General features: G+C 56.7%; 1 protein-coding gene across 1 annotated transcript; it reads left to right on the forward strand.

Moving 5' to 3' along the window:
- Positions 1-1,885: 1,885 nt before the first annotated feature.
- On the forward strand, positions 1,886-18,509 carry GPR179 (G protein-coupled receptor 179). The gene is made up of 11 exons (XM_039227952.1): positions 1,886-2,679; positions 3,990-4,098; positions 6,317-6,404; positions 7,056-7,291; positions 8,106-8,174; positions 8,801-8,910; positions 9,190-9,425; positions 9,605-9,743; positions 10,418-10,523; positions 11,082-11,228; positions 12,873-18,509. The coding sequence occupies exons 1-11, from the start codon at positions 1,886-1,888 to the stop codon at positions 17,979-17,981; spliced, it is 7,143 nt and encodes a 2,380-aa protein (XP_039083883.1). The 3' UTR covers positions 17,982-18,509.
- The last annotated feature ends 1,371 nt before the right edge of the window (positions 18,510-19,880 follow it).

The raw sequence follows: 19,880 nt of genomic DNA on the forward strand, positions 1-19,880 counted from the left end.
ATCAGTTTTCATTTTAGTTTCCTTCTCTATCCCAGAAAGGTCTGGGCTACAGGCACATCCAGGTCTGACATCATAGCGGTTCTGATGGGGGGTTGTCCTCAAACCCCCTCGCCCCCCTCCCACCTATTATGTCCCTAGTTAGGTTCCGAGGCAGAATTGTGTGCAGAGCCCACCTGTAAAGCTCTTCCCTGCGAAGGGAAGTTTTTAGCAACCACCACTCTTTCCTTCCTACAGTGCTCTGGGACAGCCAGGGTTGCAGGGAGTGGGCAGAGCGCGAGGGGAAGGAGCCAAGAGACGGCATGTGTATGTGCGGCTGGGTGAGTGGGGAGCACCCGTGATGAAAGAGGGAGGGAGAGGAAGGCAGAAGATTTGTTCTATGACAACCTGCAAGGGTCCAACGCAGGGAAGGCTGTGAGGGGTAAGGAAACCAGGAAGAGCAAGGGAGGTTAGGTACGGTTGTCTTGAAGGAAGAAGACGGAACTTAGGACGACGAAATGAAAGGGGAAGAAGCAGAAGCAAAACTTTGTTTGCTCTCTTCTCCCTGTCCCCATCACACACACACACACACACACACACACACACACCCATTGGCTATGGTTGTTACCTCTGTGGTGCTGGAGAAGAAAGCCCCCCCCCCGGCCAGCATGGAGGTGAAGACCTAGAGGGGGCCCCCACTCTGTCACAAACAACGGTGTGCTCCTAGGGGAAGTCTTTACCTCTTTGGGCCTTGATTCACTCCTCTGGAAGGAGGCTCTATTAAGGTCTCTAAGGTTGAATAACAGGGTCATGGTGGGTTTGATGGGCGGGGGCAGTGTGGAGAGTCACAACTCTGCGTTTAAGTCTCAACTTTTTTTTTAAGTTTATTTATTTATTTTGAGAGAGGGCGTGCACAGGGGAGGGTAGAGAGGGAGGGAGAAAGAGAGAATCCCAAGCAGTCTCTGCACTGTCAGCACAGAGCCCGATGAGGGGCTCGAACACCACAAACCGCGAGATCATGATCCAAGTCTAAACCAAGAGTCGGATGCTTAACTGACTGGGCCACACAGGAGCCCCTGAGTCTCAACTTAAAGTGAGCATCTTTGTGATCTCAGGTGAGTCTCTGAGCCTCAGTGTTTGCATCTGTGAAATGGGGATAAGGAGACTGACCCTGACACACTTGTGGGGAAGATTCATTGAGATAGTGCACATGAAAAACACTTAATAAACTGCCACAGTTTGTCCAAAGATTGATTGTAGTTATATTAGGCTCTCTTCCCCACCCTTGCCACCCCGAGGCTCAAATTCCAGTTCGGCAGCACTGTGACGGGGGGATACCAGCAGCCAGAGCAGATTGCCAGGAGCTGCAGCTTGGCCCTTTATCATGCCCGTCGCAGTTGCTGCCAGGAGGCTGAGTGGAGCAAAGGGGTGGAGAGAGGGGCACAAGCTCATCTGCGGTTGCTATGGCACCCCATCCTGGATTTGCCCATCTCTCCTAATGGAGCAAAGGATAGAGGGAGGGGGGAGGGAGGGAGGGAGAGAACAACTGGTCTCTTCCTCTCCCCTCCCATTTATGTCTCTCTGGAGCTGATGTAGGGTGGGGAGCGGGGGGCAGGGAGCTCAGATGCTGGATGAGAGGAGGAGGGAAGAGGGTTGGTGCCGGGATTACCAGGGTTTCCAACGGGGGGTCACACTGAGAGAGGAGGGGCAGAGCCCTCATGACTGCATCCAGAAGCCAGCTGATGACGTTAGAGAAAAGGAAAATCAGGCAAGACAGCCCAGCGTGAGAGAGAGAGGGAGAGAGGAAGAGAGAAAGCGAGCAGAGGAGGTGTGGGGCCAGCCAGCCTCTGCCTGGGCTCTCCTGAGCCTGCAGATCCCCCAGGCAGCCTGGACCCCCGGGTTCCCGAAGATGGGCCCCAGAGCGGTGGTCGTGCCCCGCCCTGTATGGGGGCTGCTGGGCTGCTGTTTCTTCTGCAGCTGGGCTCAGGGGGATCCACGGCCCCTCCGCTCTCTGCCACCACTGTCCTCCCAAGTCAAACCGGGGTCCATACCTACATGGGGACCCCCAGAGGGGGCTGAGGCAGCTCTGGCTTTTCTTTATTCTGGAGATGCCCAACAGCTGTTGGGGGCCAATTGCACTGAGCGCTACGAAGCCCGCGGCGCAGGAGCCAGGCCAGGGCTCCCCTCCGTCCTATGGCGGGCGGCGGGCACCCTTGCCCAGGCCGCCAATTTCCTCAACATGCTGCTACAGGCCAACGACATCCGTGAGGCCAGCGTGGAGGAGGATGTGGAGTGGTACCAGGCACTGGTCCGCAGTGTGGCTGAGGGGGACCCAAGGGCATACCGCGCTTTCCTGACCTTTAACCCCCCACCGGGGGCCAGCCACCTGCAGCTGGCCCTGCAGGCCACCCGGAGAGGGGAGGAGACCATCCTTCAGGACTTGTCTGGAAGCAGAGTACAGGAGGAGAGCCCAACCGGGGCCCCGGACACCTCTGCCCTGCAGAAGCGGGTGCTCACCAATGACCTAGGCAGCCTCGGCAGCCCCAAGTGGCCACAGGGGGATGGCTATGTGGGAGACATGCAGCACGTGAAGCTATCCCCTCCCTTCCTGGAATGCCAGGACGGCCGGCTCCGTCCTGGCTGGCTTCTCACACTTTCTGCCACCTTCTATGGACTCAAGCCAGACCTCAGCCCAGAGGTCAGGTAAGTAGGCTTGTGCAGCGTTCGACGTGTTTGTGGGTATGTGGGGGTGGGGGGCTCGAGTCCAGCCAGCTGTGCGTGGGCCATTTGGCATGCACATACGTATCTGGGGGGCACAGATGTGCATAGTCGCATTCAGCTTGTGTGTATTTGCAGTTGACTCTGGGATTCTATAACTGTCTGTTAGCACACACAGGTGCGAGTGTACATAGTGACACAGTGCGTATGACTCAATCCACTTATGTGTAGGTATACCCGTGTGTGTGTGTGTGTGTGTGTGTGTGTGTGTACGTGTGGATGTAGCAGGGCATAGGTCTTGGCCCCCAGGTCTGAGTGGTGGGTAGAAAGCAGGAGCGGGCTTGATGCAGATGACAGTGACGGCCCATGCGCCACGAGATGTCCTGGAGGCCACTCCGGGAGTCACACCTGCCTCTCTCTAGCCATCTAGAACTGTAAAAGGGGACTTCTCCAAGGGAGGAAAAGTTCTTGGGTTGGGGCAGGGGGGAGGGGAGAAGCTTGGAACCATTGCCCTTTCTGTCTAGGAGTTGGCCAGGTCCTCAGGGTCATTCCCAATGGCTATAGTCTTATATCAAGAAGGTTCCAGCCCTGCCTGTCCTGACGGGTACTCTTCAAACAACCGACTTCCTCCTTGAGAATAAAGAGGTGACTGGGAGTCCTGGTGGGAAGGAGGCAGCAAACGGACACAGAGTACAAGACATGCAACACTCAACACTGTTTTCCCAGCTGCGTGTCCCCATTCATTGCTCCTAGCAAGGTTCCCTTCTAGCCAGCGCTCTCCCCACTCAGCCCTGAGAAGGGATGGGGAACACTTGGGCGGGGCCCCTCCGTTCCCCGGTTGCTTGGCTGTGATCAGTTCAGATGTGGTTTGGGGAGAGTGAGGGGGGTGGTTAATAGCTGAGTTCTGTGTGTGTGTGTGCGTGTGTGTGTGTGTGTGTACATGCAATGGAGAAGTGTGAAAATCCCCTTCAGACAGATCATCAGAGCCCAGCTCCCTCATGTCTTGACATGCCCCCTCCCTCTACCCGCTGATAGAAGCCAGGAAATGCTAGGATGTTGAAAAGCTGAGGGATGTTGGGGAACAGCCCTACAGGGAACCAGATCATTGGCCACAGGGACAGTGAGGATTCATAGCTCTAGAGAAATGGAATGCAGCTTTGCCCTCTGACCTGACACACTGCAGCCACTATGCTAAAGTCTGCAAAGCTTGCGTTCCTCCATAGTCTGGGGCCCAAGGACACATGTACACCTTGACATCCTTCACTGTACTCCTAACTGCCAATTCACTGCTCTAGGGGGCAGGTGCAGATGGACGTCGACCTTCAGAGCGTGGACATCAATCAGTGTGCCAGTGGGCCAGGCTGGTACTCTAACACACACCTCTGTGATCTCAACAGCACCCAGGTAAGGGTAAGGAGGATAGTAGGGTGGGGGTGGGGCACTAAGGTCCTGACTCCCTTCCCCTCTCCCCGTTGCCACCACCACTCAGCTCCCAGGGGTAGCCGACAAAACACACCTCAGGGCTTCAGGGGAATCCCCAGTGATGAAATAGACAGAGATGAGATACCAGGCTTTTTTATTTTTATTATTAGTTTTAATTTTTTTTTGTTTTTATTTATTCTTGATATAGAGCAAGACAGAGCATGAGCAGAGGAGGGGCAGAGAGAGAGGGAGACACAGAATCTGAAGCAGGCTCCAGGCTCCAAGCTTTCAGCACAGAGCCCGATGCGGGGCTTGAACCCACAAGCCGTGAGATCATGACCTGAGCTGAAGTCAGACGCTTAACCGACTGACCCGCCTAGGCGCCCCAATGCCAATCTTTTTAAAAGTAAGGGCACTGGGGCGCCTGGGTGGCTGTCAACTTTATTGCCATAAAAAATAGAAACTAAAAAAAAAGAAGAAAGAAAAAAAATTCAGAAATGATACATTGATGGTCATTTCTGAGAAAGTCCCAACTCCCCCTGCTTGATACATAATAGCGATTAGGGTTGAATGAATAATAAAAAATATAAACATTGAAAAAAAAGTGACAGGGGCGCCTGGCCGGCTCAGTCAGTAGAGCACGCGACTCTTGATCTCAGGGTCTTGAGTTCAAACCCCATACTGGGCGTAGAGCTTACATTAAAAAAAAAAAGTGAGGACATCTACAGCCTACTCCCCATGCCCCACTGGAGAGAGTCACCCTCATTCCTTTCAAATCTCAGTGTTCCTCCCTGCCTGCTCCCACTGTTGGTACTGGGTGCTTCAACATCCATCCCCAGAACCGCCACCTGAGCTCTATTAATCACCCCCTTTCCTTCTTCTGGGCTACATTCTCCTTGTCAATAGAGCTCTGGGTTCCTTCTGGCCCACAAAGGATGCTCTGTTGGTGTTTGCGGATACAAGTGTAGTGGTTGGTTGGGGTAGAGGAGAAATCTAACCAAAGAAGGAGCTTGAAGAGCTCTGGGGCCAGAAAAGGTGATGGAACCCAAGCCAGATACCGCCAGAATCAAAGCCATGGATGCAGGAGAGTCTGAATAATGGAAAGCAATGGCTGGTAATCCTGAAAGCCCAGGGCTGGGAAACTGGGAGGCCAGGGAACTAATCCGCTCTGCCGTTGCACTTGACTGCATGTTGTTCCTGAGCTGAAGCGAAGCCAAGGCGAGCCCTGCAGCCCGCTGGGAGGTGGGGCGGGTTTGGGCATCTGTTGCTCTTCAGGGCACATGTGTTTGGAACTATAAGTCCGGGGATGGAGAAGGGCTGCAGGTATTCAGTGCGTTATTAAGCCCAGCCACATCTCCTCTCCATACGCATTTGTCTGACTGTGCAGACGATGGCAAGAACAGGGCGCGTTCCAGTGCCCCAGGCAAGAAGGGAAGCTGGGCCCCAGTTTCAGAAGCATCACCCTCTAACTGTTCAAGGTGAAGTCAGGTGCCGGATGTGGATATGGAATCTCCCAGGGTGAACCCCTTCCTTTGCCTCACTGCTGTCTGTCACTAACCATCCCCTGCAGCAGATCTGACCTCCTCTGTGTGCTCATCTCCTCCTCCTGGCTCTGAGGTCTGCTCCGTCCCCTGCTGGGCAAACATCAGTGGGCGGAGGTGGAATAAAGAGCTTCCCTTGGCATCCCACCAGCCTGGCATTAGCCTGGCATTAGGGCTGGGGAAAGCAGTCTTGTGTCTTGTGCCAAAGCCAGATGGCCCCTGGCAGGGGAAACTACTCCTCGGTGGGGGCCTTTTCAACTCACCTGTGAGCCAAAGAGGGAGGCTGATGGGGACCCTTTGAAGCAGGATGTAGGCACATAGGTGTGATCGGACTCGGAGGTCTCCCTACTTCTACCTCCCCCAACCCCTCACTCCAGCAACAGCCGGGCGCTGAGAAGTGAGACCTGTGAGGCTCCTGTCATTGCCAGTCAGAATAAAAGGGTGATCTATTCCCAAACTCTTTGTTGAAAAGAGGTAACAGCAGGGATAGAGTAAGGGCTTCCGGGGCGGGGGAAGGCTTCCTAAGGACGAGGGAGGACTTCTGGGAGGGGCCCCTCGTACAGACCAGGGTCCATGGATAGGAAGGTACATGGATCCTCCGTCCCTTCCCGGGAGGGAAATCCCCATATAAATATCTATCATGTTTGTCATCCCCACAGTGTGTCCCCTTGGAGAGCCAGGGCTTTGTCCTTGGCCACTACCTGTGTCGCTGCCGACCTGGCTTCTACGGGGCAAGCCACTCCGGGGGTATGTTAATTCTGGGGAGGGGAGGCTGGGCCCTGGGTGGGGGGCATTCGAGGCGAAAAGACGGGTTGGGAGGAGACTTGTGGGGCGAGGGCAAAAGGTCGAGAGAAGCAGGAGAGGCAGGCAGGGTCCAATCTGGGGGTGTCTACGCCTTCTGAAATGACCCCATATGGGGCGCCTGGGTGGCTCAGTCAGTTAAGCGTCTGACTTCGGCTCAGGTCATGATCTCACAGTTCATGGGTTCAAGCCCCATGTCAGGCTCTGTGCTGACAGCTAGCTCAGAGCCTGGAGCCTGTTTCAGATTCTGTGTCTCCCTCTCTCTCTCTCTCTGACCCTCCCCTGCTCACACTCTCTCTCTCAGAAATAAATTTTTTAAAAATTCAAAAAATTAAAAAAAAAAGAAAATGACCCCATAACACGCCAATCTGATGCAGGTTGACCTTGCAATGAACCCCTAGCCTGGTCTCACCTCTTCCTGTTACCCTGTCCTCCCCTGGAAATATCCACTTTCTCATTTCCCGTCCCCTTCCCAGCCCCTGCCCCCGTGGTGACAGACCACAGGAGGGCAGGGAGAGGGCTCCGGGGACCTACGCGGGAGCAGGCTGGGATGCCCCGGCCATGCCCCTCTCCTTGCACCCATCTCGTCCTTTATAGGATTAGAAGAGAGTGCCGCCCAGCCTACTGGGCAATTCGGGTCCCCTCAAGGCAGCTCTGGGAGGCTGCTGCGGTGCCAGCCATGCGCCGAGGGCTGCACCAGCTGCGTGGATGCCACACCGTGCCTGGTGGAGGCGGCTCTGGCGCTGCGGGCAGCCGTGCTGGGCTGCCAGGCCTGCTGCATGCTGGCTGTCTTCCTGAGCATGCTGGCCTCCTACCGCTGCCGCCGGAGCAAGGCAAGCGAGGCCCCACATCTCTCCTGCACGCCTCCTACCTGTCCTGAGTCCCTAGGGTCAGCTAGAGACCACCAGAGAGGACCCAAGACTAGAACTCCAAAGAAATGGGTTCTGGTCTTAATTCTTCATCTAACCCACTCTGTGACCCCACTGCCTTAGATTTGTTTCCCCACCTGGAAAACGTAGGCGTTGGACTTGACTCAAAACACAGTGTAGGTACTAGGGAGACCTAGTGATCTAGACCCCTCAGGGAGCTCCCGGCTGAATGGAGGAAGCAGACAAGTAAGGGAAACGATAGTGCAGTGAAACAGAGGCGAGGGGGGAAGTGTGTGTTAGTTGCTGTAGCAGCTCAGAGAACCTGAGACTGTTGTCCTGCCCGAGGCAGCCTGGCAAAGACTTTGGGGAGAACTTGACATTTGAGCCAGGCTTGAGGGTCAACTAAATGGTTACCAGGCAGAGAATGGGTTATGTAGACAAAGAATCAGTCTGACCCAAAGTTTTGAGGGAAGGCGTGAGATCACTTCTGGCTCCAGCAACTTGTGATTTGAGTCCGGGTCTACAACAAGCCCATGCTGGGATTGGGAGAGGTGTGGGGCTGGGGGACTCGAGCTTTGGACAACCTTGACCTTGGCCCTGATTAGCGTGGTGGAGCTGAGAGCCTGAGGTGGGAGTGGGGGCGTGGCCGTGGGCGGAGAGGGCAGAGCTGATGTTAGAAGTGACCCCTAAAAGGGGCCTGAGACTCTCCCCCACCATCGTCCAGGCTCTGTTCTCCCACTGCCCTGCTTATACACCTCTCTCTTTCCTGGGTTCACAGAGGATCCGAGCCTCTGGAGTTGTCCTGCTGGAAACCATCCTTTTTGGATCCCTGCTTCTCTACTTCCCGGTGAGTTCCTGGCCAGAGTCCGACCCCGCCTGATCCCTGGCTGGCGCCCTCCAAAACCCAGAAGCCTTCTTCCTTTCTGCCCTCTTGGGGGAGATTCAGAAACCTCCAAATCCCTATACTGGTACCTACAAACAACAGGCTGGCCTAGTGAGCTCTGGAGTCCAACAGTCCAGGCTAAAAAGAGCCCTCCGACCTACTGTGTGACTTAGGACAATTTACCTAACCTCTCTGTTACTTTGAGCTGCTCCTCTGCAGAAGGGAGGTGATGATGCGTCTATTGCAAGGTTGTTAGGAAGGTCAGCAAGGTGCTTTGCATAGGCCTAGCACATAGAGGAAGTACAGCGGTGGGATGCCTGGGGGGCTCAGTCTGTTGAGCGGTGGGATGCCTGGGGGGCTCGGTCTGTTGAGCGTCTGACCCCAGCTCACGTCATGATCTCACAGTTTGTGAGTTCAAGCCTCGCATCAGCTCACTGCTGTCAGCACAGAGCCCACTTCGGATCCTCTGTCACCCTCTCTCGCTGCCCCTCCCCCGCTCACACTCTTTCTCTCTCAAAAATAAGGAAGACTTTTTATTTTTTTAAAGAAGTGCAGTGAAAAGCAGCTATTTTTGTCCCCCCTCCCACCAGGTGTTCATCCTGTACTTCAAGCCCAGTGTTTTCCGCTGCATTGTTCTCCGCTGGGTCCGCTTGCTGGGTTTTGCCACTGTCTATGGCACCATTATACTCAAGCTTTATAGGTAGGGTCTTGCTCTCATATTGCCCACTCCAGGCTGTCCCTGCTCATCTGGAACGGAGTGGAGCTCTTCCCAGCCAGCTCCACCCCCCTGTGCGTGCCCACCCCCAGGCCTGCCCCTGTCACCGCAGCCCTCCCCCAGCATGTAACATTTCAGGGGGGGCAGGGAGGCAGCAAACCATGGGAAGGACAGGAGGACAGGTATCGTGGAGGGGAAGGGAGCCACGGATGGAGGCAGAGACCTGGCCCCCTCTCCTGGGTCCTTCCCCCCACGCCCCTGTAGAGTGCTCCAGCTGTTTCTGTCCCGAACGGCCCAGCGGGCCCCCCACCTAAGCAACGGGCGGCTGCTGCGGCGTCTGGGGCTGCTCCTGCTGCTAGTGCTGGGCTTCCTGGCTGTGTGGACGGTGGGGGCCCTGGAACGAGGCATCCACACACCCCTGGTGACCCGAGGCCACACTCTCGCGGGCCGCCACTTCTACCTCTGCCACCACGACCGCTGGGACTACATCATGGTTGTGGGTGAGCTGCTCCTGCCGAGCCCGCCTCACTCTGGCCCTCAGCTCTGCACCTCCGGGGGTGCTCCTGACCTAGTCCTTCTGCCTGGTCCCCATACCCCCAGCCCAGGCTCCACCCGGCACGCCCTACAGAGAAAGGGCTGCTGGGGCAGTGCCTGACTCAGTGGCCCTACTTTCCTACAGCCGAGATGCTGCTCCTGTGCTGGGGCAGCTTCCTCTGCTATGCCACCCGGGCTGTACCCTCGGCCTTCCATGAGCCGCGCTACATGGGCATCGCCCTGCACAATGAGCTGCTATTCTCCGCTGCCTTCCATGCGGCCAGGTGAGGGCGGGCCCTCCTACCCACCACTCCTTCCACTTGCACACCACGCCTGCCTCTCCCGGGTCAGGGAACCCCATCCCACAGCCAACCCTGCAGCATAGCTATGGCTCAGCAGGGTGAGGAAGGCCTCCCATCTGTAGCTCTCTCCCTACTGCACAGATACCCTTCCTGCACCCCACGTCTCACCCAACCCCCAAAAAGAGGAAGCATGCCCAGTCCTAGCACCTCTCCTATTCCTAAGCCGCATCTCCAGCACCTCCACCATGCTCCTTCCCACATGGGCTCCATTCTCCCTGCCTTCCCCCACCACCTTCACACTGAGCCAATCCGGCAACAGGCCTGCTATGAGTATCCACAAGGACTTGGCCCTGTGGTATGGGCAGAATCAACCCACAGGGCAGTCCATAACAGAGGTGCGGAGGACAAGTCTGTGCTCTAGGCAACCAGAGAAGAGTAGTCTGGGAGGCCTTCTTGGAGGCGGGGGTTAATGTGAGCTTGAAGTAGAACCTAGATCCTAGACAGGGCAGGAAGAAGGAAAATTGCCCTTCCCGACCCATCTAGCATTTCCATGGAGATCAGGGCTTGGGCCAGGAGGTGAGTCAGTGAGACAGGTGAGAGGGAAGAGGCCCCTCCCTCCCACCCACAGGTAACATTCCCCTCTCTCCCACCCTCAGGTTTGTGCTGGTTCCCTCCCTGCACCCGGACTGGACCCTGCTCCTCTTCTTCTTCCACACCCACAGCACGGTCACCACCACACTGGCTCTGATCTTCATTCCTAAGGTGAGATCTTCCCCCTCCTGGTTGTGAGCCAGACCCCCACCCCTCTGTAAGGGGCACCGTGGATCTGCTGCCGCCGCGGCGCCCTCTCCAGGTCAGAGTGAGCATGACACCTGGGGTGAGTGAGCTGAGCCACAGGGACCTGATGAGAGCCCACTTGGGGTGGGGGTGGGGAGGAAGCTATTGTATCTCTCTGCCTCCAATCCCAGGGCAAAGGAAATAAGAGCTAGGGCTGTAGGGGGTCCTTGTAACACAACTGGCAGTTTCTTTTGGTGGACTCTGACTCTGAACAATCATCTTGGAAGCAGTTACAGAGAGATCGGTTGGGGAGCTGAAGGACATGGCTAGGAATTGTGGGGGCAGGGGCTTAGGACCTCCCCTCCCCGGTCTCTGAGCTAGAGAAAACCAGGGAGAATGAGGAGGAGCAAAGGTCTCCGTGCCCTCAGAATTGCAAATTAAAGTAAAGAGGGTGTGAAGACTGGATTTCCTGAGGCAGGTGGGAACAGAAATGGACAAGGAGCCAAGGTGACTTCTTTTCCCTGTCACACCCACGCTGGCCAGTTCCAGAAGCCGGGGGCTCCTCCCCGGGAGGAGATTGTGGATGAGGTGTATGAGGATGAGCTGGACCTGCAGCGGTCAGCGTCCTACCTGGACAGCAGCATCGCCTCAGCGTGGAGCGACCGCAGCCTGGACCCCGGAGACATTCGGGTATGTGGCGCCCTCCTTGTCTCCTTCGGATGTTAGATTTTAGGGGCTGGGCCAGAATCGCTGCCGCTCTGCCACCAGGGCTGTGTACTGCTGCAGGTCCCCTCCTGCCCCCGGCTTTCCCTCCAAGACCTGCCTCCCTCCCTTCTCCACCATTACCCTAAGCTGCTTCCCCTGACTCTATTCAAATGAGGCCACACACCACCCAAGTGGAAAGACCCCTAAAGTCCCAGAACCCAGATCCCTGTGGCCCAGGCTGCTTGGCAAGTGAGAGTCAGACCCGTGAGTAGAGCTCTGATCCCACTCAGCAGAGGTAATACGAGGGACAGACTAAGAAGCCTCTCAGTCCCCGTTATACTTGGGTTGCTGGTGACCCTGGGGCCAGCTATGGGGCTAGGCAGTTCAGGCAGTTAGTGGCTACCAGGGATTTCCACAACAGGATACCCATTCCCTGGACCTGGTGGTCTTTGAGAAAGGAAGTTCTTTCTGAGTCTTACATCAGGAGAGCATCTTTACTCTTCTTTTTCTGCTTAGGAGTGTCAATAGTCACGGAACCCAAATGAGAGGCTCAGTGGGTAGGAAATAAGGAAACTTGGCGGTCTAAGCCCGTTTTATAAAACCTAAGGTGTGGTTAACAATCTCGGGAAGCCATTTGTCCGTTCCCTCCATCTCCATGGGACCTCTGGACGCCTGACTCATTTATATCTCCCAACTCCTTCTTTGTTGCAACTGTCTCTGCCTGGTTTTCCCCCATGTCCTCCTCACCCTCTGGGCTCTCCTCCCCTGGGAATAGGCTGACCTGAGGCCCCACCCAAGCAAGAAGGCCAGAGAATTGGGGTGCACTGCCACGGCAATGGTCCCTGGGCCCCCCTTTGTGGAGCAGCACCCCATCTCTCTCCCGATGCTGGCTCTGGGGAGAAATCCAAAGTGGATGACTCTCAAAGTCCCATTCCCTCACTTGCACCTGAATGTGACACTTTTCACACCATTGAGCTCATGCGATCCTCTTAAGAAAGCTTACAGTGGGTGGCCAGTTCTTTTTTGTTGTTGTTAAATTTTTTTTCAATGTTTCTTTATTTTTGAGAGACAGACAGAGCATGAGCAGGGGAGGGTCAGAGAGAGAGAGACAGAGGGAGACAGACACAGGATCCAAAGCAGGCTCCAGGCTCTGAGCTGTCAGCACAGAGCCTGATGTGGGGCTCAAACTCATGAACTGTGAGAGCATGACCTGAGCTGAAGTTGGACGCTTAACCAACTTGGCCAGCCAGGCACCCCCTAGTTACTTCGTGGAAGCAGAGCGAGAGTTCGAGAAAATAGCCTCCAGGCCCATGACGGGTTGGCAGCTTCAAGCCCAGGTTTCCCGTCCCCCAAGCCAGTGGCTTCCCATCATGTGACTGTGCCCCAGAGAAAGGGGTGCACCCTGCGTCCTCGGAGCCCAGAGGGCCTGGCTGGGAGAGGACAGGTGAATTCTGAGAGTCTGCAAAGCAAAGCGGAGGGGACACAGCTTGGAGGGAAAGAGATGTTCCAGGGACGTGGGTCCAAACAATGACTGAGAGGGAGGCAGGGCAGCCTCCAGGGGGATGGAGAGGGCTTAGCCGTCCAGCTGACCAGGGGGCTCTGCTCTCCTCTTACCCCCTCTTCCCACAGGACGAGCTGAAGAAGCTCTATGCCCAGCTAGAGGTCCACAAGACCAAGGAGATGGCCGCTAACAACCCGCACCTGCCCAAGAAGCGGGGCAGCTCGCGCCAGGGCCTGGGCCGCTCCTTCATCAGGTACCTGGCCGAGTTCCCGGAGGCCCTGGCCCGCCAGCACTCCCGGGACTCGGGCTCCCCCAGCCTCGGCAGCCTGCCCGGCTCCTCGCGCCGCCGGCTGCTCAGCTCCAGCCTCCAGGACCCCGAGGGACCCCCAGCCCTGCGCAAGTCCCGCAGCGCCTACGACCACGACCGCCACAGCCGCCGGCGGGAGCAGGACCCGCCACTCCTCGACTCGCTGCTGAGGAGGAAGCTGGCCAAGAAGGCCTCGCGGGAAAGCAGGGAGAGCCGCGAGTCGGCCGAGGGGCCCCCGACCCTGGGCTTCAGGTCAGCCAGCGCCCACAACCTGACGGTGTGCGAGAGGCTCCCCAGGGCCCGGCCCGTGTCCCTGCAGAAGTCGCTCAGCGTGGTGGCCGGCTCCAGGGAAAAGGCCCTGCTCGTGGCCAGCCAGGCCTACCTGGAGGAGACCTACCGGCAGGCGAAGGAGCGAGAGGAGAGGAAGAAGGCCGAGGCGGCCTCGGCCAGCCCAGTGAGGAGGCTCTCGGCCAGGAGGCTGGAGCGAGCTCAAGGGGTCCCCCTGTCAGCCCCACCTTCCCCTGCCAAGAGCCGCAGTGTGGACAGCTCTCACGCCACCGCCGCTGGAAGGCTCCCAGAGGAGGCCGCCAAAAGACGGCCTCACCCGCCCGTCCGGCACCAGGTCTCCACACCCATCATGGTCCTGTCTGGGGCCTGCCTGGGCGAGCCGAGGATGCTATCTCCCACGTCCACCTTGGCTCCAGCTCTGATGCCAGCTCCGGCCCCGGCCCCGGCCCCGGCCCCACTCCCGACCCCGACCCCGCTCCCCACCCTGGCACCAGTCCCCATCTCCCCCCAAAGCCCCAGCTTGCTCACCTTCATCTGCCCCTGGGAGAATGCAGAACTGCCAGTCAAGAAAGGAAATGTGGCTCAAGAGGGCCCCCCGGGGCCAGAGCAAGGCCACCACGCCCCTGCCCCAGCACGGGCCAAGCTCTGGAGGGCCCTGTCGGTTGCAGTTGAGAGAAAGGGGCCGGGGGAGAGCGGGATGGCCACAGGGGATGCACATCTCCAAGGCGAAGCTGGTGAGGGGGACGAGGACAAGTCCAAGGTCTTCTCCAAATCCCACAGCCTCAAGACCCCTGCTCAGCAGGGTTCCATGCACAGTCTGGGCCTGGCTATCAAAGCTCTGACCCGTTCCCGGAGCACTCACAGAGAGAAGGAGAGCGGGGAAGGGAGTCCGGAGCCGGAGGAGAAGGGCAGAGCCTCGGGAGAGGGCGTGGGGGCCTGCCCCCGATCTCCCAGGCTAGGCCGGCCCAAGGCGGTGAGTAAGCAAGCCGCCCTCGCACCCTGTGACGATGAGGAGACCCTCCAGAACCAACAGAACGCTCACACCAGCCGAATGCTCCAAGTCTACCACCGGGAGGGCAGCAGGGAACAAGAAGACCGAGGCAGGAGGGCGTCCCAAGGTCTAGGGGAAGGAAAAGCAGAGAGAGCGGGTAAAGCGGGGCCCGCTACACCGAGGCAGGCCAGGCAGGGCACAGTCGGGGACAAAAACGCCGAACGCGCAAAAGAAGCCCCTGTGGGGTGGCGGGGACCGCCCAAAGCTGGCCTCCAGCCCGCGGGCAGTGCTGACCGCGGGACGGCAGACGTATGCCCCAGGGAAGTCACCCAGTCAGAAGCGTGTCAGCCTGCCGGTAGCAACAAGGGCCAGATCTGCCCCTGGGAGGAGAGTGAAGGGGCCCCTGAGAAGGGGACACAACGACAAGATCTAGAGGACCCCCAAGGGAGAAGGAAAGCGTTGGAAAGGTCAGGGCCCCCAAACGTGGCTGTTGTTGTTCGGAAAAAGCCAGAGAGGCTGGTCAGGGGGCAGGAGGTGGTATGTCCCTGGGAGGGTGCCGATCCTGAGAGCCCTTGGTCAGCCCCTCAGGACTGTGACAGAAGCGACAGCAGGTCTGAGGCAGCGGGCAGGAGAGAAGCTAGAGAGGTGGAGAGGCCTCAGCGGGGAGCCCCAGGCCCGGGGGCTCGTACATCTGACCCTGGCAAAGTGGAGCTCTGTCCCTGGGAGGCGTGTGAAGGAGAGAATGGAAAACCGTTCCAGGAGGGAGTGAAGCCTCCCCAGGAAAAGCAGGAAAGCCCCAAGAAAGCAACATTCTGGAAAGAACAGAAACCAAGTGGAGACTTAGAGTCTTTTTGTCAGTGGGAGAGGACAGACTTCCGGGGCCCCTCAGCAGTCTCTACTCCGGCCCCAGGAACCCCTGTGTGCTCCGGGAGTTTGGGCAGTAGCACCTTGGAGGTGTGTCCGTGGGAGGCAGGAGATGCTCCCATCAGGAAGGCAGAGGTCTGTCCCTGGGAGCTGGGTGACGAGGTAGTGGGGAAGGAGAGGCCGAGTCAGGGGACAGGTGGAGAATTTCTCCAGGGAAAGGGGAAAGCCTCTAGAAAAGGGCTCTTTGGAGAGATGGGGGAACAAACTGGAAAAGCAGTGCAGAAAAGTAGTCAACAGCAAGAGTCAGTGTGTCCCCAGGAGAGCACAGCCCCTGGGCACCCCAGCCCATGTCCAGGTGATTCCTCAGCCAAAGCTGGGGGCCAATTCCTTAGCAACGGAGGAAGCAGAGCAACGCAGGTGTGTCCCTGGGAAGATCCCAGGCCAGAACTGAGGGAAGTAACACCCGCCAGGGCTGAGCTCTGTCCCTGGGAGGTAAATGAACAAACAAGAGAGGACTGGACATCGGGACAGGCAGCAAAAGCAGGAGAATCTCAAAAGGACAAAGAGAAAATGCCGGGAACATCAGGGATCAAAGATGACGCAGCTTGGGCAGAGCCTGAGGAACAGATCCGAAAGCCGGAAGCAGTCTGTCCTTGGGAGAATGTGGACACTGGCGGCTTCTCCCCACAACCAGGTCCTCAAGCCAGTGGAGCCAAAGCCAGCTTCCATGTGTCGGGCAGTGTGGGGAGCAAAACTGCCGAGATCTGCCCATGGGACACGGAGGAAACCACGCGTGCTGAGAAGGCTGAGGTCTGTCCCTGGGAGGTGAGTGCTGGAGCAGGGCAGGAAAGAGCTTTGGGAGCTGAGGCCATTAGGAAATTTCCAAATGACACAGGAAAGCCTTCTGCAGGTCGTGGACCCGGCGAGATAGCTGTTACCGCTCCAATGAAGCCAGAGAGGCCAGCCTGGGAGCGGGAGGTGGCCTGTCCCTGGGAAAGCTTGGATCCGGGGGACTCCTCTCAGCATTCGGACACTCTGGGCACTGACAGACCAAAAGCTGGGCTCCAGGAACAGGACCGTGTGGGATGCAGGGCAGCTGAGGTGTGTCCCTGGGAAGTGGAGGAAGCACCTTCCAGTGAGAAAGCCAAGATCTGTCCCTGGGAGCTGAATGAAGGAGCTACTGGGACAAGACTGGAACAAGAGAGGGGGAGTGACTCAGCACAGCAGGAGGAAAAAACTCTAGAAAAGGGAAGACTCCCCTCCCTGGGAGAAGACTTATCAAAGTGGGAGACAAAACAGAGTCAAGAACAGGAAGGTATTTGTCCTTGGGAGAAGAACTTGAGGGGACCCTCTGCTCAGGGCCCTGAGGTCTCAGACTCATCCCTCAGCATGAGTGGCAACATGGCCGAGGTCCATTCCTTGGAAGCGAGGGATGAGTCAGCAGAGGAAGCGGACCCGACACAAGACGCAAAGATGGGCTCCCTCCTGGAACGCAGAACCCCAGAAAAAGGCCCATCTTCCAAGGCAGGAGAATTCACTACTGAAGATGGGGGCAAAGCAAGCAAGGAGCTACAGTCTATCTGTCCATGGGAGGGCCTGGCCCCAGCAGGCGCCTTCTCCCGCCTGGACGGTCGGTGCCGTGACCAGCCTAAAGTTGGCTCTCAGGACTTGGTCAGCGTTGGGGGCAGGCTCGCTGAGGTGTGCCCGTGGGATGCTCCTGAACCTGACGGCAGCACCAAAGCTGAGATCTGCCCCTGGGAGGTGACTGAAAGAGTCCCTGACGAAGGGATGGCAAGACAGGATGGGAAAGGGACGCCTCAAGAGGAGAAGGGGAAAGCCCTAGGAAGACCAGAGCCCCAAACTGTGGCAGTCGAGGAAAAGCCAGAGAGGGCAGATGGGAAACAGGAGGCGGTGTGTCCCTGGGAGAGCCAGGACTGTGGGGGTCTGTCTCCACAACCAGCCCCACAGCCTTCTGAGAGAAGCAAAGGCGGTTCTGAGGCAGCAGGCGGTGTGGGGGCCAGGGCAGCAGAAGTGTGTGCGTGGGAAGCAGAAGAGTCTCCGTCTGCTAAAGGAGCAGACATCTGCCCTTGGGAGGTGAAGACAGAAGCTGCAGAGACAGGGGGACTGGAACAAGAGGTGGACAGAGAATCCCAAGGGCAAGGAGAGAGGATCCTTCAGAAGGCAGCATCTCGGGGGACTGAAGAACACTTTCCACAAGCACCAGCGAGAGTCGGTAGAGAGCAGGAGACAGTCTGCTCAGGTTTGGGGGACGCTCCGGAGACTGACCAACCCCAAGTCAGTCCCCACGGAGTAAGCAGTATAGGGAGGATGGCGGAGCTGTGTCGATGGGAAATCACGGATCCAGAAGGCAATAAAATAAAGGGCACCATGGCAGACATCTGTGATCAGGAGGGAACCGGAGCCCCAGCGGAGGAATTTGGCCTTCTGGCTCTAATGGCAACTCGGACAGAAGTATTTTTCCCCACAGTCCCTGAGAACCCACCATGCCTTTCAGTCCAAAGGCCTCCGGGTAGCTTCCTTCCAGACAGCAAAAGCCCCCGCCCTGAGGGGAACAAGGAAGCCACCACTTTTACTCTAGAAGGTGTCAGAGAACTCCAAGGAGCTTCAGGACTTGGGCCACGGACCAGCTCAGCCCCAGAGCCAAGTCTCCAAGAAGCTAAGGCTCAGGAGTCTTCCTCCTTGACTGAAGACGAAGGGCAAGCGGCTTCTATAGCTCCACATGAAGAACTCTCCCCTCCGACTGTCTATCCTTGGGACTGCGAGTAACAGCTCCATCAGGGGAGACCGAACATCTGGTGGCTGTTTTTCAAGAGCCAAGGTCCTTTCTAAGTCCTCCATGTTCCCCAAAAGCTGAGTCAAAGACACTTGGCCACTTGCCCTCTCCATGAAGGCCACAAGTCAACTCATTTCGGAAGACAAATGGTACAAGAAGGGTGTGACTCAGACCCCAACAGAAAGTCTCCCCCTCTCTTCCCACTTTTCTTCCTCCTCTAAGGAACAAAGGCGAGACCCTCTGCTTCTGACGAACCCTCCTATCCAGCTAGGGGGATAGGACATCCACAAGCTGTGTCTAAACACTCATAAAGGTGATGTTTGGGATGAAAGGAAGCCGGCAGTGCCCAGCCCACATTTTCTCATAGAGACACCCCTTTTTTGAGAAGAAACTATAAACCATGCAAGGCACTGACAACATTAGGGTCTGAAGAATGCTAGAAAAGGTCACCATAGGAAGCTTAAGAAGCCACTTAACTCAAGTCCAAAGATAAATCAGGGGGAAAACTTTTTTTTTTTTAAAACTTACTTATTTTGAGAGAGAGAGCAGGGGAGGGGGAGAGAAAGGAGAGGAGAGAGAAATTCAAGCAGGTTCCGCACCGTCAGCACAGAGCAGGGGGAAAACGTAAATGGCTCAAAAGAGGTACCAGAAATGCCTTAAAGGCCCTGTCATTTTGACTTTGGAGCTCCTGTTTCCGCTGTGTTAATCCTCACACCTGCACTGCTTGGCTGCTCAGGTAGGGCCGATCAAGCAGTCTTCCTTATCCACATCTGGCATCCAAAGCAACACCAGACACAGAGCAGAGAGGGAGAGGCAGCGGCTCCACGTCCTCCTCGCACTGGCCAAGGGAGAGCTCTCCCTTCCAGACACTCTCTCTAGTTTCAGGAGTGCACCTCTTGCTTTTTCAAATAGTTCCTCCCCACTTCTGCCCCATCTTGTGCCAGTCTCCAGTTCATCTTGGTGGCACGTTCTCCTCCCAGCCTTTCAGGGCTGTCACCAAAGGGCCCCTCTCTGCTGTCAATGCGACTGGAGGCAGGGGAATTTCTGGCTCTAATGTGAAACTCCAAATCACTTGCTCAGTAACAGGAGGCCCACAGCAGTTGCCTGTCTGAGAAGCGAGAAAGAAGGGCCTGTTTGTAATCAGCACAAGAATTATCCTAAGATTAGCGCTACTGGGCAGGTTAGAGGCCTGAGGGCTGGGGAAAGGGCATCGCGTAAACACAATGTTTTCTTCTTAGTGAGCTTGGTTCTGTCCTCTCGTCAGTTCAGGCTGTCCTTGCTTAAGCAATCTTAGAGACCAGTGCTGAATAAGAGGATTTTAACCAGAGGGAAATGAGGAAGGAGAAAAGCACTGGTCCAGGAAGCCCCAGCATTGGCAGGGGTGAGGTAGGGGGAAGAAACAGGCAGACTAAACATGGCAGAGCTGGGCAGGGGCACTGAAGATGGCAGTAAGGCCACTTCTAGATGCACAGATACTGATGCCGTTCCCAGGGAAGAAAGGGCAAAACAAGACCAAATACCCAATGGGGGGGGGCGGGGGGGACAATGAGTCTGCATATGAATACTATAGGCAGCTTCAGGGCTTCACAGAAAAAGTAGGAAAATGTTCCATTCCCACAAAGAAGGAATGGAAAAACTCTGTCTTTCAGGGACCAGATGCCCTGGTTCCCATATCTGCCCCTCCCACTTACCTGGTCCCTTGGCTTGGGATTTCAGAGGAGTAAAGTGTAGTGTTGCTCTGGGCTCCTGCTAGTTAACCTCATCACTTCTAAGTCAATGAGAATTTTGCTAACCGCACAGCAGAACAATTCCATTGTGTCCGGTCTAGCTGGGAACAGAAAAGTTATTCCTATATTTCACTGCTATGAAATAAACCATGGGGGTGGGGGAGA

Source organism: Hyaena hyaena, unplaced genomic scaffold (genome assembly GCF_003009895.1).
Source record: "Hyaena hyaena isolate Hyena2069 unplaced genomic scaffold, ASM300989v1 scaffold_29, whole genome shotgun sequence".
Taxonomy (NCBI): Eukaryota; Metazoa; Chordata; class Mammalia; order Carnivora; family Hyaenidae; genus Hyaena; species Hyaena hyaena.

What these genes read in the sequence shown, in the direction of transcription:
- GPR179 (XM_039227952.1), top strand. Translation starts at nt 1,886, where the DNA reads ATGGGCCCCAGAGCGGTGGTCGTGCCCCGCCCTGTATGGGGGCTGCTG. An exon ending in GACCTCAGCCCAGAGGTCAG is followed by an intron (nt 2,680 to 3,989) that starts GTAAGTAGGCTT and finishes TCACTGCTCTAG; the next exon opens with GGGGCAGGTGCAGATGGACG. An exon ending in ACCGCTGCCGCCGGAGCAAG is followed by an intron (nt 7,292 to 8,105) that starts GCAAGCGAGGCC and finishes CTGGGTTCACAG; the next exon opens with AGGATCCGAGCCTCTGGAGT.